Here is a 20,388-nt window from a genome sequence, read left to right on the forward strand (position 1 = left end):
GAAAACGCGTACGGACGACATCCGCGGTCAGCGTCAGCAGAGCGACGTCAACAGCCACTCATCGGCGTTAACAAGGAGCGACGTCATCGGCGCGAACAGAGCGCCACTCATCGGTGTGAACAGAGAGCGACATTTCTGGCGCGACCAGAGCGCAACCCTCCGGCATCGCTAGAGCGCCAGTCATCGGCGCGAACGGAGAGCGATATTACTGGCGCGATCAGAGCGCAACCCTCCGGCATCGCTAGAACGTCACTCGTCGGCGCGAACGGAGAGCGACTTTACTGGCGCGACCAGAGCGCAACCCTTCGCTCTCAGCCCTTCGTGAAAACGCGTACGGACGACATCCGCGGTCAGCGTCAGCAGAGCGACGTCAACAGCCACTCATCTGCGTTAACAAGGAGCGACATCATCGGCGCGAACAGAGCGCCAGTCATCGGTGTGAACAGAGAGCGACATTACTGGCGCGACCAGAGCGCAACCCTCCAGCATCGCTAGAGCGCCACTCATCGGCGCGAACAGAGCACCACTCAAAGGCATGATTAGAGCGCTACTCTCCGGCATCACCGGAGCGATACTCATCGGCGCGAGAAGCGCGCCACTTATTGACGACATCAGAGCGCTACTCTCCTACATCAACCCGATTTGTGGCCCCTTGAAACTTACACTTTATTATACTATAGTTTTTTGGGCCATAAAACTGGACACCCAAAAATGTTCTTAAGATTTAGAATCAAAAGTTCGATTTTTATACCCGAGCGCACTTGTGTACAAGGGTATTATAACTTTGTTCACATAACGGTTGTTTGTAACAGGCAAAACGAATCGAGATAGATATAGACAAATGTATACATAAATGATCAGAATGAAAAGAGAAATCGATTAAGCGGTGACTGTCTGTCCGTCCGTCCGTCCGTCCGTCTGTGCACACGATAACTCGAGTAAAAATTGAGATATCTTAACGAAACTTGGTACGTGGACTTCTTTTGGGCATAGGACGGACGGTATTGAAAATGAGCGAAATCGGACAATAACCACGCCTACCTCCCATATAACGGTAATTTTCAGAAATACGAAAAGTGCGATATTTTAGTAACTACTGAAGATAATTCACTCAAAATTGATATTTACAATGAGTTTTAGACGAAAAATAAAAATATTAAAAAATTTTGGCAAATGGGCGTAGCCACGCCTACTTATGGTTACATGTGTATATCTTGGTAACTGCTGCACCAATTTCTTCCAAACTTGGCACAGTTGTTGGTCCTGCCAATAACCGGACAATAACCACGCCCACATCCCATATAACGGTAATTTAGAAAAATACGAAATCCTCGATAAATCAGTAAATATTAAAGCTAATTTATTCAAAATTGATGGTTGCAACAATTTTTTACCAAGAAATACGCTTATGATACAATTTTGGAAAATGGGCGTGGCACCGCCCACTTATGATCACATATATGTATCTCGCTAACCGTTCTAGCCATTTGAACCAAACTCGGTATGGTTATTGTGCTTGCCACATAAAAGCAAAGCGTTGAAAATTATTGAAATCGGACTAAAATTACGACCGCTTTTCATATAACAGTATATTTCAGAAATGCTTGAAACTGCAATATTTCGAAATTTAAGGACGCTAATTTACTTAAAATGTATACACCCCGGCTTATCGTGTAGCGGTAGCTTTCGGAAAGGTGGAAACATATATTTAATAATTGCGCCGGGTATTTAATGTTCGGCTCCGCCCGAACTTGTACTTTCTTACTTGTTTTTTGTAAATTTGTTGAATTTATCTAAAGTTTGTATTAAGCTTGAAAAATTGATTTATAAGTTTTGGTTAAAGCATGAAAAATATTTTTATAAAACAATAAAAAAATTAGCTTGAAAAACATTATGGATATTAAAAACTCAACATGGGAACACTTGAATGAGTCCCCGTATATAGAATTTTCGTAAATGGTACTGAAAAAGGCACATATGTACATATGTATATGACAATTCAAAGTCAACCTAACAAACGAAAATGAAAATTTAGAAACCAATTTTTGATCGCAGTCATAATTCAGTTGACATGGAATTTTCCATATATACTCTTGTGGTCAGCTGATTAAGTCAAGTGACATTTTGACTAGTTTTGGCTATTTTTCTTTTGTTTATTTAATGTTTATATTTTTTTAATAAAAGTCTAGCAGTTTACCCAACCAGCCCCACATAAATCTACATTTTAAGCTTCGTACAAAAATTATGAAAATTCAACAAACTTTAACATTTGCACCCGGAAATTTTAAACTTTTTATTCAGAATTTGGGGTTTGCAGTTTTGTAGCTCCTTCCATTCTAATAGATAAAACTAATTTTTATTTTTATATAAAGTATGCTCGACGGTTTCGTTTGTATGGGAGAAAACGCATAGTACCATCAGCAAAAAAATTATTAAAAATCAATGCGATTTTCTAGCGTCTTGAAATTTGAACTTTTACCTACTAGAATTGAAGAAACTTTTCAAACATAATCCTTTGGTCTCTAGCGTGGTTATGGTGCGATGAATTACAGCAAAATTTGATTTTATAAAGGCTAACGGCCGCACTCAGAAACGTTCATTAAATTAGCTCTAACGGGCACTTAACTAATGATCGTTAAATCTGTTAATTAATGTTTCCTCTCAGAGTCATTTTTTAATGATTCATTGGTTAATGAAAACTTTAAGGGCTTGTCAATTTCTTCCCTCTTTAGCAACACTCACTTCAAATTGACAAAAAATTAAATATTTGAAGTTAGATTATATTGTGCTTTCATACGAAATACGTATTTCATTGTTTTTCTATCATCACCAAGGCAAGAAAGCATACATAATATAATAATTATATTATAATGGTAAGTATCGGTGTAGAAGTAAAGCAAGATCGTAGTTTAGGCCTTCCTCCTATTAATTTGTACTCGCTGCATTCATTTTTAACCAGATCACCAGTGTTAAGTGTGTATAGATCGCGCTTCCTTATAAACTCCAATGATGCGAGGTTAGCGAAATTCTTAAAAATCCCTGGTGCTGTACGGACTCCATTGAAAAAACTTGGTTGTTTGTATTGTGTGATTGATTCCGAGTTTCTTTTGTAATAATTTAACAATGCATAGTTTACATATGAATGAATGTATGTGTTTTAGAATTAATATGGTTTATATTAAGTCCTGGACGTGTCTCGGCTTATTTATGACCACTTTTATGTCCATTGCTGCACTACTTAGTACCCAGCCTGCAAAGAAAAGTCCGTGCTGAGAGATAGTATTGGGCAACGCTCTCCAGAATAGTGCAGGCAATCAATTATTAGCTAGCACAATTATGATGAGAAGCGTTTTTGTCTATTTTGAGAGTGGCTCACACTCGAAGATGTGATCTGGTCAGTTAGGGCTACCAGAAGTGTGGTGGGTTTTGTACATCCCCAAAGAATTGTATGTAATAACTCTTCGAAACACATTTGAAAACTGCAATACAGTCGTTTTAGGAATGCGATTTTACAAGTCAAGCTACAATGCAATTGTTTCTTGGAAGCGACAAGTTAAAAGGTTCTTGCACAAACTATAGTAAAGCTAAAGCTTGTCCATGTTACCACATTCAAGAACTGCAATACCTGCTCTTAATTCACCCAGGAAATTTCTATGTACGTATACAAATGTTTGTTTTAATTTAGGAAGAAGCAAAAGTAAATCGAAAGCGTGTATTAAATTTCACTGCCGATGAAAAGGCTATATTAGGGCAACTAATAAAGAAGCGGCCTATTATAGAATCGAAGCATACGGATGGAAAATCAATTTTGAGAAAGAAAGAAGCTTGGGATTTGCTTACGAATGAGTTCAATTCAAATTCGAATGTCTACAAGGTAAAATTATATGCGTTTTAAGGCGGGTTGTATGGAACGAATGGAACAGATTCGGATTCTAGATAAATTTCTAAGAAAAAATTCCATTAGAGCATAGCTCTGGATTTCGAGCCCGCCAAACTTGAAAAAGCTATCTTCAATTAATGCTACGTTAAGACATAAGTAAGTATTAAAAATATGACCTTCATAACACTCCCGCTAATATTAAGTGTAGACATTAACTTAGTATTAATTAAAGATAGGTTATTTTAAAATTTTGGGGGGCTCAAAATTTGGAGCTATAATGGAATTTTTTCTTTGGTATTTAATGTAGAATACGAATGTGCTAGGAACGATGTCGAAAAAATACCCGACCTAATGCATTTATTCAATTTATTATACGCCTTAAGGTAGCGTCAAACAGATGCGGTAAAAAATTTTACGATATGCGATCAATACAAACCACTGCGGTATAGCACCGCAGTGTGTCGTATCTCACCTGTTTGAGAGCGTTTGCTTTTTATCGTTATCGCAAAAAATACGATATCGTATCGCACCGGTATTATCGCATCTGCTTGAGGCCACCTTTAGTATTTCGTGTTTCCATATTGTTTATTTCAGCGTGAGACGGTTACATTAAGGAGGGCGTGGGAAAATATGAAGGCAGTCGCACGAAAGGCTCGGGCAGTAGAAAGGGGTAATTTATTTCGAACGGGCGGTGGGCCACCGGTGCCATCAACATCACGGCAAGTAGAAGCAATAGTGGACATGGTGGAAGAGGTATGTATCCTTACAGCGCTCTTACACGATATTTATTTGCTTATCGTTATCTTAATATAGAAAGGCCCTATCTCTCATCGTCGCTGAAATACAAAAAAAAAATCGTAACTAGCTAAAAATCCTAAATTCACCTATTGATTGATTTTGAGCATTATGTGAAATAGAGCCTTTCTATATTAAAGTAACGATATACATATATGTAAATGCTACTTTACTTACGAGTACATACAAAAAAAAAACGTTTACATATCGATGGTCCTGTGCAATAACGACACAAATTAAAATTCGAAAAATAAAAACTGTTACTACTGTTAAGTGATTATTGTCTCTAATCCTTGTCTAATCCATTTCCATCCCTTACTAAAGTAAGCAGTAAGAATTGTTAAAGTAAGTACAAAAGATGAGACATGGATTCGACAAGGATTAAATACATGAGTCACTTAACAGTAGTAACAGTTTTTATATTTTTTTGAATTTTGAATTGTGTCGTTGTTGTACAGGACCATCGATATGTAAATACATTCATATCGTATAAGTGCGCTGTTAGGGACTTAACTATTATCTTCATACTGTCTTGTCGTCATAAAATTTAATTATTAGGCTGCTCCCGCAATGATTTGCGAAATCTCCAACAACTTTGACAGCGATGGGGCAATTTTGCTAAACATGGAAAATAGCCAATCTAGCTCCATTGAGTTTTTAGGTATGTCCTTTAAGATATAAGGCAAATCACTTTTTAACCAACATTTTTTAGATATGATCACGGAAGCAAATGAGGAATCCGACGTAAACTTCAAAGCCATAAGCATAAATTATGAAGGTGAACCAAATGTTGCAGGTACTGTACCTATAAAATACGAAAGAAGTCATCTACGATATACTAAAATTCTTTTCGCTGCTTTTTAACTACATAGTACACAGTAATGAAACTGGCCACCAACAAAAAGTGGAAAAGGAGCAAGTACGCAGACCAAGCGACTACGTTCGGCGGGAGGCAGCATTACGGGTAAGGTACCTAGAGAAGAGAGAGAAGCTTAAGCTTGAATTAGTCAAAACACAGGTATATAATAACTATGCATTGGTAAAGCTAAATATTTGTATATGCATATTTTCTTTTACAGTTGGAAGTTGAGCAAATAAAAAAAAGAGCAGCCTTGTTGGAAGAGCAAAAAAACCAAGTATTACTACAAAAGGCTAAAATAGATTTTGAAGAGGCAAAAAAAAATCGTTCAATAAATTAAAGACATAGTTAATATTTCAACATCTAAAGACTTTTATTTGTAGCAAAAGATCTTAGGAAAAAAATCTGTCTACCAGAGATTGACGCGCAATAAAACCGTTGCTGTTGGAGTTTTCATTGATTGGTGAGGCTTCGACATTAAAAGTTTCGATGTTATCAGAGCTGACTGGTAGCAAGTCATCTACTAAGATGGAAATGTTATGCAATGCTGCACATGCGCATATAACAGCTACAACGGTCTCCAGCTTAATACCCATTCCAACGTGAAGGCAGGGGAATCTTCGCTTCCAAACTCCAAAACATCTTTCCACAGTGTTTCTTGTTTTAATGTGGCTTTTATTGTACTCCTTTTGTGGAGTTGAGCTTGGTGATAAAAACGGAGTTAAAAGCAAATTACTGACAGCATATCCACTGTCACCTAAGAGTATTCCTTTTAATTCCCCGCTATTGAATCTTTGCTTAACCGAACTGCTGTTATATATAAAGCTATCGTGCGTACTCCCAGGCCAACGAACTACTAAATCAAAAAATTCCAAGTTTGGACCAGTGACTGCTTGTACATTGATAGAGAACCACCCTTTCCTATTTCTGTATACCTCAGCAGATAATCCTCCTGGGCTTCTTATTTTAATATGTGTGCAATCTACGCACGCAATTACTCCAGGAAAATGAGCCAATTCATAAAACTGTTGCCTACAAATAAAAATGTGCAACAATAATTAAGCATTTTTATACATAGTATGTAAAAATACTTATTATGTATTAACGAAATTCAGAATACAAAATATGGCCCTACTTTACTCTATTAAATTCTTCTGCAGTAGATGGAAATTTAACGAGGTCTTTGGTTTTTCGCGCTATTGAAGTAGAGACTTGAAAAATTATTCGTGAAACTGACTGTTGACATATGTTCATCACATCTCCATCCAGTTTCTGTAATTGAAATGGATAGTCATATGTTATCGTTCATTAGATCCAAAAGTTGAGGCATTGGAAATTCACACGTTTATTTCCATATGTATGTTGGTATAACTTATTAAAGAACGTCGAAGTTCCAAGATAAATAATAATTTATATAATTTAATTAATTTTTTTAATTTATATATATATGATATGCTAAGAATATATGTATGTATATGTACATATGTATATAGTTTCAGCTGCTTCTTGAAATAGTTATATGCATACATCCATCCTTGGAAAATAATACATATAATATGGAGACAGATTCAAATGTTATCTTCTCGTAAATAATTGTATCAATACCAACCTGAAAACTGCCAGTGGCATAATATCGAAGTGTTACCAATAACATTATTTCCGGGTGAAATGGTAATCCTCTTCTGGTTGGCTTATCCAACTCAGAAGACACCAAAGGCAAAATAACATTCTTAATAGTTTCAGGCGTAAATCTATATCGTGCATGGAATTCCCGATTTGAGTACTTCGTGAAAGGATCAGAATAATCTCGAAGATAGCGCCTCAATCCCACTTCCCTGTGCCTTCTTACATAATCCGCAAAGTCCATGAAGTCTTCTAGATCGGACATTTTTCCACTATTTTAAAAATCTAATACAAATTCAAACGAAAATAATAAAATAATAAACAAAAGATTGTCAAAATCTCTCGTTAAAAAGTTAAGTGAAGGTTTTTCTTTACTCAACTTTAATGTTCATTAAATGCCGTTAATGAAACATTAGCTGACTCTGAGAGGGAATTTTTTCAAATCGTTACTGAGGGACACCTTAAGTAATCATTAAACGACTCTGAGTGCGGCTGTTAGTCACTAACAAATGTATCGTTTGCAAGCAAATTTTTAGCGATGCGAATCGATTCGCTGTCTGCATCACTCAAGCTCTCTACCAAGGATTTTATTTCAAAAAAGTTCTCGTTGTAATATTCGGCTGCCTTCAGCCAAGTGCCCCAACGTATTGTTGATTGGTGGCAATGGTAGTTGAGGATACGTTGTTTTAAATTTCTTTCGGCGAGATGGTACCTTAGAAAGATGTTCAGACGTTATTGTAAAAATTACCATTGACATGTAAGGATTTTACCTTTACGAAAATTGATTTTATGCACGATATAAGCGTCTTCGTATTTGCTACGAATAAATTCGCAAACACGGTGAAGGCCATGCGCGAAACATGTTACATGAAGCATCTTGTAAAACAAAGTCTTCAAAGATCTCATTGCATCAACCATATATGGCGCCGCATCGGTTATTGCAACCAGAGCGTGTTCGTATTCAATTCCTGCAATGAAAAAAGGACTTACAATATAAACACGTGTTAAAATAAATAAAAGGAGCAAACCTTCAGGCCACAATATAATTAAGGAGTTGTTAACGAACGCTGCAATATTGGTGGCTTTGCTGCATCTATTTCGCAAACATTCAGTAAATATGATTTATCTTTTTCCTCAACGTCGTTCACATCCAGTATACCAAATATAAAATTTGCTATCAGTCGTTGTTCCGTATCTGTAGTCTCGTCAATGGAAATCCAAATATTTTTATTGTGAGCCTTTTTGCGCATCATTTCCATGCATTCGCCATATAACAATGGCACATACCTTTGAAGAAGCGTACTTTCAGATGGAATGATCTGATTTGTATCATTTTGCAAAAACTGAACCAGATGAGGAATGTTCGATTTTAAAAACATTTTACACAAGTTCATAGAAAACGGATGTGGAGATTTTTCTGTGCATTCGCGGTAGAAAAATGTTGTGTTACTTGAAAGGTCCTAGACGCGTTTAGGTTTCTATCACAGCTTTTACAATACAAAACACTACCGTCGCTTCGTAGTTCGTCGTTGTGCTCATTTACTATTCTCGTAAGGAGTGCACCGAAATTTTCATTGCCCATTGGCATTTTATTTAACAAAGAAATCAAAAAATTTTGCGAACAGCTGCGCGCGCAGATTTGACAAGTGCATGACTTTAGACATTTTGTGTATGCGATAAAGCGACAACTGTATGAATATTATACACTTTATTATGGCACTTTATATCCTGCCAAATTTTTATATTAAAATTAAAATGTATGTAAGGGATGCATTTATATAAGTTTAAAAAACACTAACAAAAGATTAAATAATCTTTTAACAATAAATATGCCGAAAATATGCTTTATAGTTAAAATATGCGCTTTACCTTTAAATATGCTATTATATCCAAAAATGGCAAAAATATGCTTTTTATGCAAATGCATATTTTTATCTTCTCTAGTTATTAATAATAACTCACCTTAATCTGCCACCAGTACCGGTCGTAGCTCCACTGAATGGCGCAACTGCCGTTGGCATATTATGTGTTTCCGCTGTAAAAATTAAATCCGATTCTGTTGCCGTGAGTTGGACGCGACTCGGTTCATTAAATTTTTGCGGCCGTATTGATTTGTAAGAAAAACCGCGAATGGCACTACTATTGTCACTGAATTTAATAGTATTATTGGTATTTGTATGATCTTGTGTATTCATTATCATTTTAATTAAAGAGTCAGGTTGTTCTTGTCCATCGATGATCATCTTCCCACGAAAAAACCAATGACGGGAATGCTCGCTATTACTCTGAGCGCAATCGAAGAGTTCTACTGTTGTTGGATCTCTTTTTAAGACTTCTTTAAAGAGGAGAAAGTAGTAGTCTATATCCCATTCGGTAAATGCTAGTCCCAGTTCCGAGTTAACCTTCTCCAGCGCATGACGGCCATCAGACAAAATAGGCACGTGATACCAAGGCAATTGGCTTTTGGGTAGATGTTCATTAAAACTATTTATCGGTAAATTTTGGCTGGTATATTCACATTCGGTCATACGATCAGCGAGTAAATCAATGATTTCTGACTTCATTTTTTCTGTAAGTGATGTAATTGAATTTAGGCCAATAAAATAACGAGTAGACGACTCTATTCGATTCACATGATTCAAGCCAACATTTTGACATATATTAACGCAATTTGTTGAGAAAGCAGTGGAAAAATTAAAACGTGGACCTATCTCGATCAGACAGGAATGGGATTGGCTAATGAATGAGCTTTTATTCTTTAATGAAGATACGTCGCATTGTGCCTCTTTTAGTAACCACCGCAGCAGAAATTCTTGCTGTGTATCGATTCCAATTGGAGTAGTTGATTCTACATGATAGCATATCTCCAGTTCTAATGCAGAAATATTTTCACAAATCTATGAAAAAGACAGATGTTTTAATGATTTAGATACCATAACATAAGTATGTACATATTTGTGCGATTTACAATATGTAGTTGCGTTCCAGATAACTTCGTGTAAAAACCTGTAAAACTGTCAAATCACAAAATTACTCTCTTGAAAGAGAGGAGCGAGAGCAACACAGTAAAAGATATGGAACGCTAAAAACCCCTTTTTCTGTAAATAAATACTTCCATTTTTTAACACATTTAAGGTTCATTGCTTTCACCGCGTTGTGTTTTTGTTTACAAATGCAACCCTGCCTATCGTTTGACACTTTTCATGCACTTGCAGGAAGAAAAACTTCGGACTAAAACCTGCAACTTCTGACTGGAGAGAGAGCGCAAGTTACTCTCACAAAAGTGCTTTGACTTACAGGTTTTTTGGCACCCGGAACGCTTTTCTTGTATAAAAAAAAAGCTGCGTGAATATCGTGAGCATCTGGAACGCAACTAATGTGTCATAACTAGACACATTGCCTTAATGTCATAAAATTTATAAACGTTTAATATATTTTTATTTGAGTGAGCCATAGCCAGGGAACGGATTTTATGAAAGTTGGCTTTTTTCTTCAAAGGGATAGGGTAGTTTCGATTAAAAATTGCCACGAATTAGCTTTGCATTAACGATGTTGACTATAACCAGTGTTGTCGCTAGGGCTAGTAATCCCGGGATCCCGGCCTTTTTAGGTGCCGAAAATCCCGGGATTCTTGGCAAATAATACCGGGATTTGTAATTTGCACTGATGGCAATAATAAAAACTCCCCTACAAGAATTGTGTGATGGAAACTAACACATTCTCATTTATCTTACTAACACATTTGCAAATTTTGCGTTGGTTAAAAAGAGACCAATATATAAAGCCATAAGTTGGAGGAAGACGGAAGATCATATGTACACAAATGTTTACATCAGATTTTTCACACTGCCCTTTAGAATGTGATAGAAACTTGTAGGTAGCCAGTGACAGAAATCTCTATCAGCCTTGCCAGTCAAATGATTTGTCAAATGATGGTCACTGTTCTTGCAGGGTCCTTTTCTTGACCAGTATTGGCTATATTTCTTTCTTTATTTAATAATTAATATTTTTTTATAAATGTCTATAAATATAACACCGTGCGATATTAAATTTTACACACAAAAATCAAAATATTTGCGAAACCATGGGCCAAATATAGTAAAATTGCGTTTTTAGTTTCTTACTCTTACGTCAGTAATACAAAAATGATTTAAAAAATTCAGTGAAATGTGCTTAGAGAAGAAGTATGGGTATCAAATTAAAGAAGAAATTCTCTAGAATTCAATCAGGTTCACCTTTTTTGTGGAGTAATAAGTATTGAAAATGTCCTTTTAAAATTGTATCCTTGAAATTTCGCAATACTTGTTTTTGAAGAAATTATATGTTAAGCACTTATATAAACGATAACATCCTCGAATTTCGTCCTTTTAACTTTATCAGCTTAAAAAATTACTTGTTCTTCCTTGTGTATGCAAAAATTTTATTTTTTTTTAATTCTAAAGAAATTTTCTCTTTCATTTGGTACCCATATTTATACCTTTCATGAGCATGAAATGGTATTACAAATTTGGTACGATGGTTGTAAGTACCAGAATAAGAAATGTACACTTATTTGGCCAGAACGTCGAGCTGAGTCGATTGAGCCATGTCCGTCTGCCCGTTTGTGGGTGTATTTTTATAATATATTAATCATTTGTTGGAACCAGACAAATCGGACCACTATAACATATAGCTCCCATACAACTGGTTCTTCAGATATGAGATTTTTCATTATAACTCCTCCATTTATGCAGCTAGGAACATGAAATTTTGTACTATTTCCACCCATTATAGACACAGTGAAAATGACAAAGTTCCGGTCACTATAACCTATAGCTCCCATACAACTGATTGTTCGGATATGAGGTCTTTTATTATAACTCCTCCATTTATGCAGCTTGGATTATGAAATTTCGCACTGCTTTCACCCATTATCAATACAATACTTACAGTGAAAATTACAAATATCGGGTCACTATAACCTATAGCCTCCATACAACTGGTTGCTCAGATATGGTTTTACTTTAAAACTCCTTTAATTGGACAGCGAAAACCGAGAAATTTCGTGTGCTATTTTCTAAATTATAATACACACGCTACTGAGAAAATCGTCAACATCGGTACTGTATAAGTTTGTTCAAATACAAGATTGTGCGATATAACTCCTTTATTTAGGCAGCTAAGCGCATTAAATTGTGTAACCCCTTTACATACCGATCACAGACAACAGTAAAAATCATTTAGATTGGTGCCGAAGAAAATAAGCAAGAACAAGTAAAGAAGTATAAGTTCGGGCGAAACCGAACTTTATATACCCGGCGCAGGTATCAAATATCGTCGTTTCAACTTCCTCTGAACTACCTTTGCATGATAAGTTGGGGTGTTTACCCGATTTCAAACGTTTTCGATAATATCCAGAGTTAGGCTTAATGATATAAATGAGCCTAGTTAGGTAGAAACCGATGAAGTGGTTACCGTGGTACACGTTTGTAGTTATAAAGGGGGCGGTGTTACGCCTAAAAGTCTATAGCAATCTTATTTATTGTTAGGAGATTGTTGTAACTATTAACTTGAAGTAAATTGGCGTCCTCAGTTACTGAAATATCGGAGTTTTCATATTTCTGAAATTTACCATTATAAGGGGAGCGGGTGTAATTTTAGTCCGATTTGAATAATTTTCAACCTACCGCGAATAAACGGCAACCTACATACCAAATTTCGTTGAGATATCTCAATTGTTGCTCGAGTTATCGTTTCCACGGACAGACGGACGGACGGACGGACAGACAGACATGGCTTAATCGACTTCTCTTTTCATTCTGATCATTTATGTATACATTTGTCCATATCTATCTCGATTCGTTTTGGCTGTTACAAACAACGGTTATGCGAACAAATTTAATATACTCTTGTGCTTACCCGTACAGACAAACCATTGATTTAAAATTTTTGTATCCGATCAGAAATGCAATTGATGTTACGGGTTAATAAAACCGAATTTATTTTTGTGTTATTATTTCTAAATATTTCTTTAGTTCAACGAATAAGTTGAAAATTTTATTGGCACCCTTGTTTTCAACAAAAATATATGCCAGTTCCATTATTTCGGAAGGAACAAGTCAGACAACAGGCTGTAAAATATCAGATGTCAAAACTCCTAGGACACTACTATTCACACACACGAAATAATAGCAATTTATTTCTTGACCGTTTTCTAAGAGGTCCGTATTTGGCTTTATATATTGAAATAAGCAAAATAAGCATGATCGTTAATATAAAGGTTGGAAACCCTGAATAAGCAAAATAAGCAATTCCAAGCAAAAGCTTAAAGTTTTCGGCCCTGTTTATAAGGTATATCTTCCATACCACTGTTTTTTTAGATATGCTTTTTTTTATATATAAGTACATCTATGTATACTGTGGATATAAAAATTTTGTTTAGCTCCCAAACAACTATGTAATTTCAAATGCAGTAGGCTGTTAAAGTAAAATTTTCGGATGTTCATGAAAGGTAAGAAGCTTAAGGGCCATTCACATACAACTTTCCTCGCTTTGCTTGACAGTTCAAACTTTGACAACAAAGCGTGAAACGCGGAAGGTATGCTACAATAAACGCTTTGACAGCTTTTGCGTTCTCCTTTTCCTCCATATTTTTTATCGGTAAAATAGATAGCAATATAATAATATGCATTAATAATAGCAATAAAAATTCCTACTTACCCTATTTTTGTCATTAAATGCAACTCCAAGCGCACGAGAAAAGATACATGTAGACAGCTGATTGCCAAAGCGGGCAAAAGTTGAGAGTTGCCCAAGATTTTGCTTCGTTTTGCTTTGCTTTTCTTCAAACGTTTTTTATGTGAGCATACTCATGCATGTGCCTACATCGATCTTATATGTCAAAGCAAAGAACTATCAAGCAGAGCGAAGAAAGTTGTATGTGAATCAGCCTTTACGGCATATCCGAAGACAGCCCTGCTCTTACTTGTTTTATTCCACATTTCATTGAATTTTTTAAATAAGTTTGGAATTAATCATATCTTTGAAATTACAAGGTCATTTAAAATAAATCCTGATGTCAGAGAGAATAAAATAAAAACGTCCCTTAAGATAAAAAAGTAGGTGTCAAACCCATTTATTTACTATTTATTTTATACTAGGATTTTTTCGATTTAAGTTGTTGAAAAGTAACGGATATCTAAATCGCGGGACTAATCCCGGGATCCCGGGATTGTGATAACGACATCCCGAAAATCCAGGGATGGGCTTTTCCAAAACTAGACGGTTTTTCAAACAACCACGCTTGGTCCGAGTGAGGGGCGGGGGGCTTAGGTTTTTATCACATAGTCAATATCCTCTAAGGAAATTTAGCGTTTTTTCGAGACGCATTCAAATATGGCGCGCAGTGTTTGGCGCTTTTTAAACTCACAGGACTTTTGTTTCTATAAATGAAGTTCTGGTTACGATATATTTTGACGTAAGTTTTATCTTGATAATACTTTATCCACTTGTAATTATATGTATGCATGCACTCTTGCCGTCACGCAGAAAGCGCCGTATTAATAAAAAAATGGGTCACGTATATACAATATGAACATCCATATATCGACACCTGAGTGGAAGATCGACCTATCTCGGCAGCCAGTTGAAAATGCCCATCTCAGAAAACTTTTCAAGAACGCCCTATTTCAGAATTTGGTTGCAGAATGACCTATCTCAGAATTTGATTGAAGAATGACCTATCTGAGAAAACTTTTCAAGAACGTTCTATTTCAGAATTTGGTTGAAGAACGCCCTTTCTCAGAATTTGATTGAGGAATGACCTATCTCAGAATTCGGTTCAAAAACGCCCCATCTCTGCACATTTTCAAATGCGGTAGAGCGTTCTTCGACCAATTATGAGAGAGGGTGTTTTCTGAAATAGGGCGTTCTTCAATCAACTTATGAAAGTATGGCGTTCTTAAAAAGTTTTATGCGATGGGGCGTTTTCGAACTGGCTGCCGTGATGGGTCGACCTTCCACTCAGTTGTCGATATACTTTTTGTGTCTGCAAGTTAATTTAAATTGAACTGAACTTAGGGTTGCCAGATTTTTTATGCGGGAAATCAGTACGTTAGACTTTTTCATGCTAAAAAATCAGTACTTTTCAGTACACTTTTATTCAAAGCGAAATTATGAATGTAAGTAACAGATAATACTTTAAAACGCCAGTGTACTTATTTTTAACAATATTTTGGTATATAATTAAAATATAGTTCATAAAAAAATAAAAAAGTTATTCATTTTAACATGAGAGTAAACATCATTGTTCACAAGAGCCAATAAATTATTTTATATTTATCATATTTTTGAATAGCAATAATGCGATCATTTCCATTTTCAGTTAAATAGTCAAAGAATTCTATAAATTTTTTTTAAGTTACTTTTAATTTGAAGTTCAGTTTCAAAAATTTTAATTAGAAGCCGGTTGCTCTCTTTGCGCAAGGAAGCAAACCTTATACTTAAGATCCTCTCATTTGCTTCGTATGAGTGTGGTATTGTAAAAAAAAAAACCAAATTACATATTTTTTCAAACTGTGGAAAAGTACCACTTTTTTAGGACTTCGTCTATATTTCCTCACGGAAAGACTAGGAATTTTCTAAAAAGAGTTTCTAACTCTATGTCCTGTATGCAAAACTCTTTTACAATGTCAGTAAATTGAGAAAAAAGAATTGTAAAGCTGAATTTACATGAGGCGATTTTTTTGGCGATTCAACATTGCTCGTGTAAATGGTGACTCAAAAATCGCTTGCCTCAAAGTAGACAGAAAGTCAACTTTTGCAGGCGATTATCGCCTCCCTAAAAATCGCCGCATATAAAGGCAGCTTAAGTTACAGGCAAAAGCCATTCGAATATTCAAATTTGTTGTTATCAAAAAAAGTCAGCCTTCTTTTTAGATAATTTAAGCTCCATTACATTATCGCAACTGGTACGTAACTACCCAGCGAAATGCCCATAAAGCTGTTGATATTTTTGTTGTATTCCTTTTCACAGTGCAGTTTAAGCAATAAAATATTCTGTTCGAATTGAAAATTCAGTACAAATCAGTACAAATTTTGAAAAATCAGGACATTAGCGTACTGATTGAAGAAATTAATAAAATCAGTACAAAAGTTGAAAAATCAGTACTGTACTGATAAAATCAGTACGTCTGGCATCCGTAACTGAACTACAATGTTGTGATAAACTGCATATCGCAAAAGCTCGACAAAAACAGTTTTAAAGTTTTGAATTTACATATACTCATATAGTAAAAATGAATACATATTTTGTTCAAGTAAGCTACTGGTAATCGGTAAAGCTATGAAATGTTTACACAACATAGAATTACAGATAGCGGTCATTTCTGATACTAATTTATTTTTTTTATTTGGATTATGACACTCTTGCAGCAATTGTTGGATATGCCAAGGATTGGTGCGTTGAAAAGGGCATGTCAATAAACTCACTAAGTCCCCCATTATGCCTGACAGAAATTGAGTTATCAGAAGAAGGCGATGTATCTAGGGGTAACTCTGGACAAAAGGCTCAATCAGAACTCACATCTCTCGAATGTTACCAACAAGGCCTGTCAGAGACCTCATGGTAATACTAGAGGAATATCACCACAACTAACGTATTTCAATACGGAAGCAAAACCCGTTTTTACATATGCGACACTGGCAGATAAACGCGAGTGTAACCTTAAGCAATCTGCACCGACTGATTGAAAAAAGGCCTGCTAGAGCGCTTTAAGGCTACCGAATACGACCAGCATCAAAAGTTGAGATCTGCAAGGTCAGAATTCGTGAAAGGGACTGGTGTGAAGCGATAGTAAATATGATTGACGAAGGTAGGTAGGTTGTCGCGTTTGCCAGTAACACACACTTAGGCTCAGGGCTCATTGTGGTACCGCATGTGGTGTCAGTAGCTCCCAATCCCTCCTAAAATCATTTTGAGCTTCGCAGGAATTTTAGAAGATCCTTGATTTCGACGCATCTAAGGTCCTCCACGTTATTCAAGAATTGTCTACCCAGTGTGGAGAAGGTACAGAATCGTTTCCTCCTCTTCATCATATTGACAACTTCTACAGAAGTCATGTAGCCGTACGCCTAGTCGATAGGCATGCCTGCCAATTAGGCAGTGTCCTGTTATAACAGATACTAACAAACTGATATTCTACTTATTTTACGCTCAGAAGTAGGACCGAGCGTTTAGCGCTGAGTGTTGGCCATAGTTTCTTGGCAGTTTTACAGGTGATTTCGTTTTTGTTGTTGTAGCAGCATACAAGTTCCCCGAAGAGTTTTTGGGGAGTGTTGCTGGAGTGACAGTCCTTGGCCAAATATAAATTTGGGTCGTTCCGGTTACGTAGACCCGACTATCCTGGGAACGGGTGATTTCGTCATGCCATCTGCTGTTCGCTACTTTAATGAGCCTCGCGGAGATAAATAGCTTGCAAGTTTGTAAGGGTATTCCTATTTCATCGTTTATATCCTCATTAGGGAGTTTGGTGCCAAGTCTCCCAGTTCATCGGCCTGTGTCGCAGTGTCCCGGAACCCATATCACCTTTGGGTGAAATGCCTCAGCCATCTCGATAAGAGATGTGCGGCATTTCATTACTATCATGGAGGTTGTCGCCTGCTTCGCAAGGGAATTTGAAATCCGCCTGGCTGTCAGTGAAGATGTAGATATCAGCTTGGGATATCATATCACACTTAACCAGTTTTATGGCTCGGTCGATTGCCATCAGTTCCGCCCGAAAGACGCTACAGTGGTCCGGAAGACGAAAGCTATGGGAGATTCCCAGGTGTTCGGAGTATACACCCCCACGAAACCTTCCCTCAAGCTTTGAGCCATCTGTGTATACATGGATGGACTCACCACTCCTTAGATCATCTCGTTTCCACTCGTCCCTTGAGGGTAGGAGGGTCGTAGACGCTGTAGTGGGATCAGAGTGCGGAAGGGCGTAGTCCACCGAACCGGAAGCTCCGAAAACTCCGTTAGTTTCTACTATGACCATAACTGGTGTTTGACCACTTATTTAGAGTATTCATACGAATTGCCGCAATGCTTCTACTATGACCATAACTGGTGTTTGACCACTTATTTAGACTATTCATACGAATTGCCGCAACGCTTGCGACTTGTTTGGCATGTAGATCTACCAAAAGAAAGTTCAGTAGGGCATACAGTGCCTTGGATGGTGTTGTTCTCATTGCACCAGTTATGAGTGTAGACGCGAGCCTTTGGACCTTATCCATATTTTTAAAGTTTACCCCTTTCCAAGAGGGTGTCCCACCATACCACTATGTCGAGGTAGAGAATTGGCCAAAATACCGCTGTGTATAGCCAGTGTATTATTTTGGGTTCCATTCCCCATCTTTTTTCTATTGACCTGCCGCAAGAGTAAGGTGCTACTGTTGCTTTGCGCACTCTATCTGCAATATTCGGGCCCCATTTTAGTTTCCTATCTAGTATGAGACCTAGATATTTGGTCTCTTCCTTTACTTCAAGGGTTTTTCCCTCTAGAGTTATAGTATCGAGGTCGGGTATCTTGTGCTTCCTAGTGAAGAGCACTAAGTCCGTCTTTGGAGGATTTCTGATTGACGAAGGTTCCCAAGTGCTGTATACCGATGGATCGAGATGGCTGGAGTACTGCAACAGGCAGCTTGGACCAAGATTCCAGAAAACTCTGTCAATTTGCCCATATCCAACCTTATTCCTGGCGGAAGTCTTCGCAATCGAAGTCTGTTCTCGCAAATGTCTTGGTAGAAGGACAAATGGGACCAAAATAAATATTATGTCGGATAGTCAGGTAACGTTAAAGGTCTTGGACTCTTTTAAAACGAAATCAAGGTTTGTGGACAGTTGTGAAAAACTCTTTTGAACCATCTGGGAGCCCACAATAGCATAACTCTGTAATGGGTTCCGGGACATGAAGGATTTGAAGGCAACGAAAGGGCTGACTGTCTCGCAAAGCATGGAGCACAAACGCGCTTTTATGGTCCGGATCCTTTTTAGGGCTGGTGATACCTAATTATGAAAAAATGGGCCAAAAACAAACAGATATCCGATTTAGCAGCGCATGTACATGGCTAAAGACCTATCCTGATCGAAAGCAATAGACAAATCCCACTTGACAAAGTGTTTTCACTTATTTGACGACAAAGGAAATGGAATTTGACATTCCCGACGTAATAATAATAATATAATTTGTTTTTATTGTACTTCCTCTTCTTGTTTATTGGCGCTGTAACCGCCTAAGCGATTTTGGCCGAGTCCAAAACAGCACGCCAGTCTTTTGTGCCAACTGACGCCAATTGGAAATGCCAAGTGCAGCCAAGTTCTCCCTTTCCCTCTGTTACCAGCATCGCGACCCGCGTTGAATACTTTCAGAGCCAGAACGTTTATGTGCATTCGAATGACATGGCCAAGCCAGCGGAGCCGCTGAATTTTATTTCGCTGCACTATGTCTATATCATTGTAAAGCTCATACAGCTCATCGTTAAATCATCTGCGGTACTGGCCATCTCCAACGTGTAAAGGCCCGTAAATCTTTTCCAGAATCTTTCTCTTGAAAACTCCAAGATCCGCTTCATCAGATGTCTTCATTGTCCATGCCTCCGTGCCATACACCAGCACAGGCATGATGAGTGACTTATAGAGTGTGATTTTTGTACGACGAGAGAGGTATTTACTTCTCAATTGCCTACTCAGTCTAAAGTAGCACTTGTTGCCAAGACTGATTCTCCGTTGGATTTCAAGGCTTACATTATTATTGGAGTTAATGCTGGTTCTCAAATAAACGAAGTCGTCTACTTTTTCAGACTTGTAACTGTCAACAGTGACGTGGGTGCCAAGACGCGTGTGCTCTGACTGTTTGTTTAATGGCAGGAGATACTTCGCTTTGTCCTAGTTCACCACCAGACCCATTCGCTTTGCTTCTCTATCTATTCCCGGGAGGGCAGAACAACTTCTTTTCGTGCTGTCGAAAGCAGCTTTGAAATCGACAAATAGGTGGTGTGTGTAGATCGTATTCTCGCGGGTCTTTCTCAAGATTTGGCGTATTGTAAATACCTGGTCTATGGTGGCTTTTGCAGGTCTAAAGCCACCCTGATAAGGCCCAATTAGTTCGTTGACGGTGGGTTGCAGTCTTTTACACAATACGCTGGATAAAACCTTGTAACCTATGCTTAGAAGGCTGATCCCGCGGTAGTTGGCGGGTATGGCGGG

General features: G+C 37.3%; 3 protein-coding genes across 4 annotated transcripts in view; 1 reads left to right on the forward strand and 2 right to left on the reverse strand.

The window, feature by feature from the left end:
- Nucleotides 1-20,388, reverse strand: part of LOC118735158 (phosphoribosylformylglycinamidine synthase) — a gene marked incomplete at its 5' end in the record, with an annotated part of 350,157 nt that overhangs the window by 189,344 nt on the left and 140,425 nt on the right. The window contains 1 exon segment of the mRNA XM_036464794.1: nucleotides 9,120-10,054. Within this exon segment, the coding sequence (XP_036320687.1) occupies nucleotides 9,120-10,054 (935 nt within the window).
- Nucleotides 3,161-5,875, forward strand: LOC118735162. Of its 2 annotated transcripts, XM_036464797.1 has the most exons (6): nucleotides 3,161-3,874; nucleotides 4,475-4,633; nucleotides 5,234-5,336; nucleotides 5,388-5,471; nucleotides 5,548-5,693; nucleotides 5,755-5,875. In XM_036464797.1, the coding sequence occupies exons 2-6, from the start codon at nucleotides 4,511-4,513 to the stop codon at nucleotides 5,872-5,874; spliced, it is 576 nt and encodes a 191-aa protein (XP_036320690.1). In that variant the 5' UTR covers nucleotides 3,161-3,874; nucleotides 4,475-4,510; the 3' UTR covers nucleotide 5,875. The 2 variants fall into 2 exon arrangements, with proteins under 2 accessions (XP_036320690.1, XP_036320691.1); XM_036464798.1 differs by having other exon boundaries at nucleotides 3,161-4,633.
- LOC118735159 (putative nuclease HARBI1) lies at nucleotides 5,883-8,441 on the reverse strand. Its single transcript, XM_036464795.1, has 6 exons — nucleotides 8,186-8,441; nucleotides 7,928-8,125; nucleotides 7,538-7,869; nucleotides 7,144-7,442; nucleotides 6,670-6,806; nucleotides 5,883-6,566 (listed from the first exon to the last, which is right to left on the reverse strand). Exons 4-6 carry the CDS (start codon nucleotides 7,420-7,422, stop codon nucleotides 5,927-5,929), a joined length of 1,056 nt encoding a protein of 351 aa, XP_036320688.1. The 5' UTR covers nucleotides 7,423-7,442; nucleotides 7,538-7,869; nucleotides 7,928-8,125; nucleotides 8,186-8,441; the 3' UTR covers nucleotides 5,883-5,926.

This window comes from Rhagoletis pomonella, unplaced genomic scaffold (genome assembly GCF_013731165.1).
Source record: "Rhagoletis pomonella isolate Grant_MI unplaced genomic scaffold, Rhpom_1.0 Rhpom_scaffold_00003, whole genome shotgun sequence".
Classification (NCBI taxonomy): Eukaryota; Metazoa; Arthropoda; class Insecta; order Diptera; family Tephritidae; genus Rhagoletis; species Rhagoletis pomonella.

Coding starts and splice junctions, on each gene's coding strand:
- LOC118735162 (XM_036464798.1), top strand. CDS start 4,511: ATGAAGGCAGTCGCACGAAAGGCTCGGGCAGTAGAAAGGGGTAATTTA. Junction 4,634..5,233: donor TAGTGGACATGGTGGAAGAG/GTATGTATCCTT, acceptor TTTAATTATTAG/GCTGCTCCCGCAATGATTTG. Junction 5,337..5,387: donor TAGCTCCATTGAGTTTTTAG/GTATGTCCTTTA, acceptor AACATTTTTTAG/ATATGATCACGGAAGCAAAT.
- LOC118735159 (XM_036464795.1), bottom strand. CDS start 7,422: ATGTCCGATCTAGAAGACTTCATGGACTTTGCGGATTATGTAAGAAGG. Junction 6,807..7,143: donor ATGCCACTGGCAGTTTTCAG/GTTGGTATTGAT, acceptor TTTCAATTACAG/AAACTGGATGGAGATGTGAT. Junction 6,567..6,669: donor GAAGAATTTAATAGAGTAAA/GTAGGGCCATAT, acceptor TTTTATTTGTAG/GCAACAGTTTTATGAATTGG.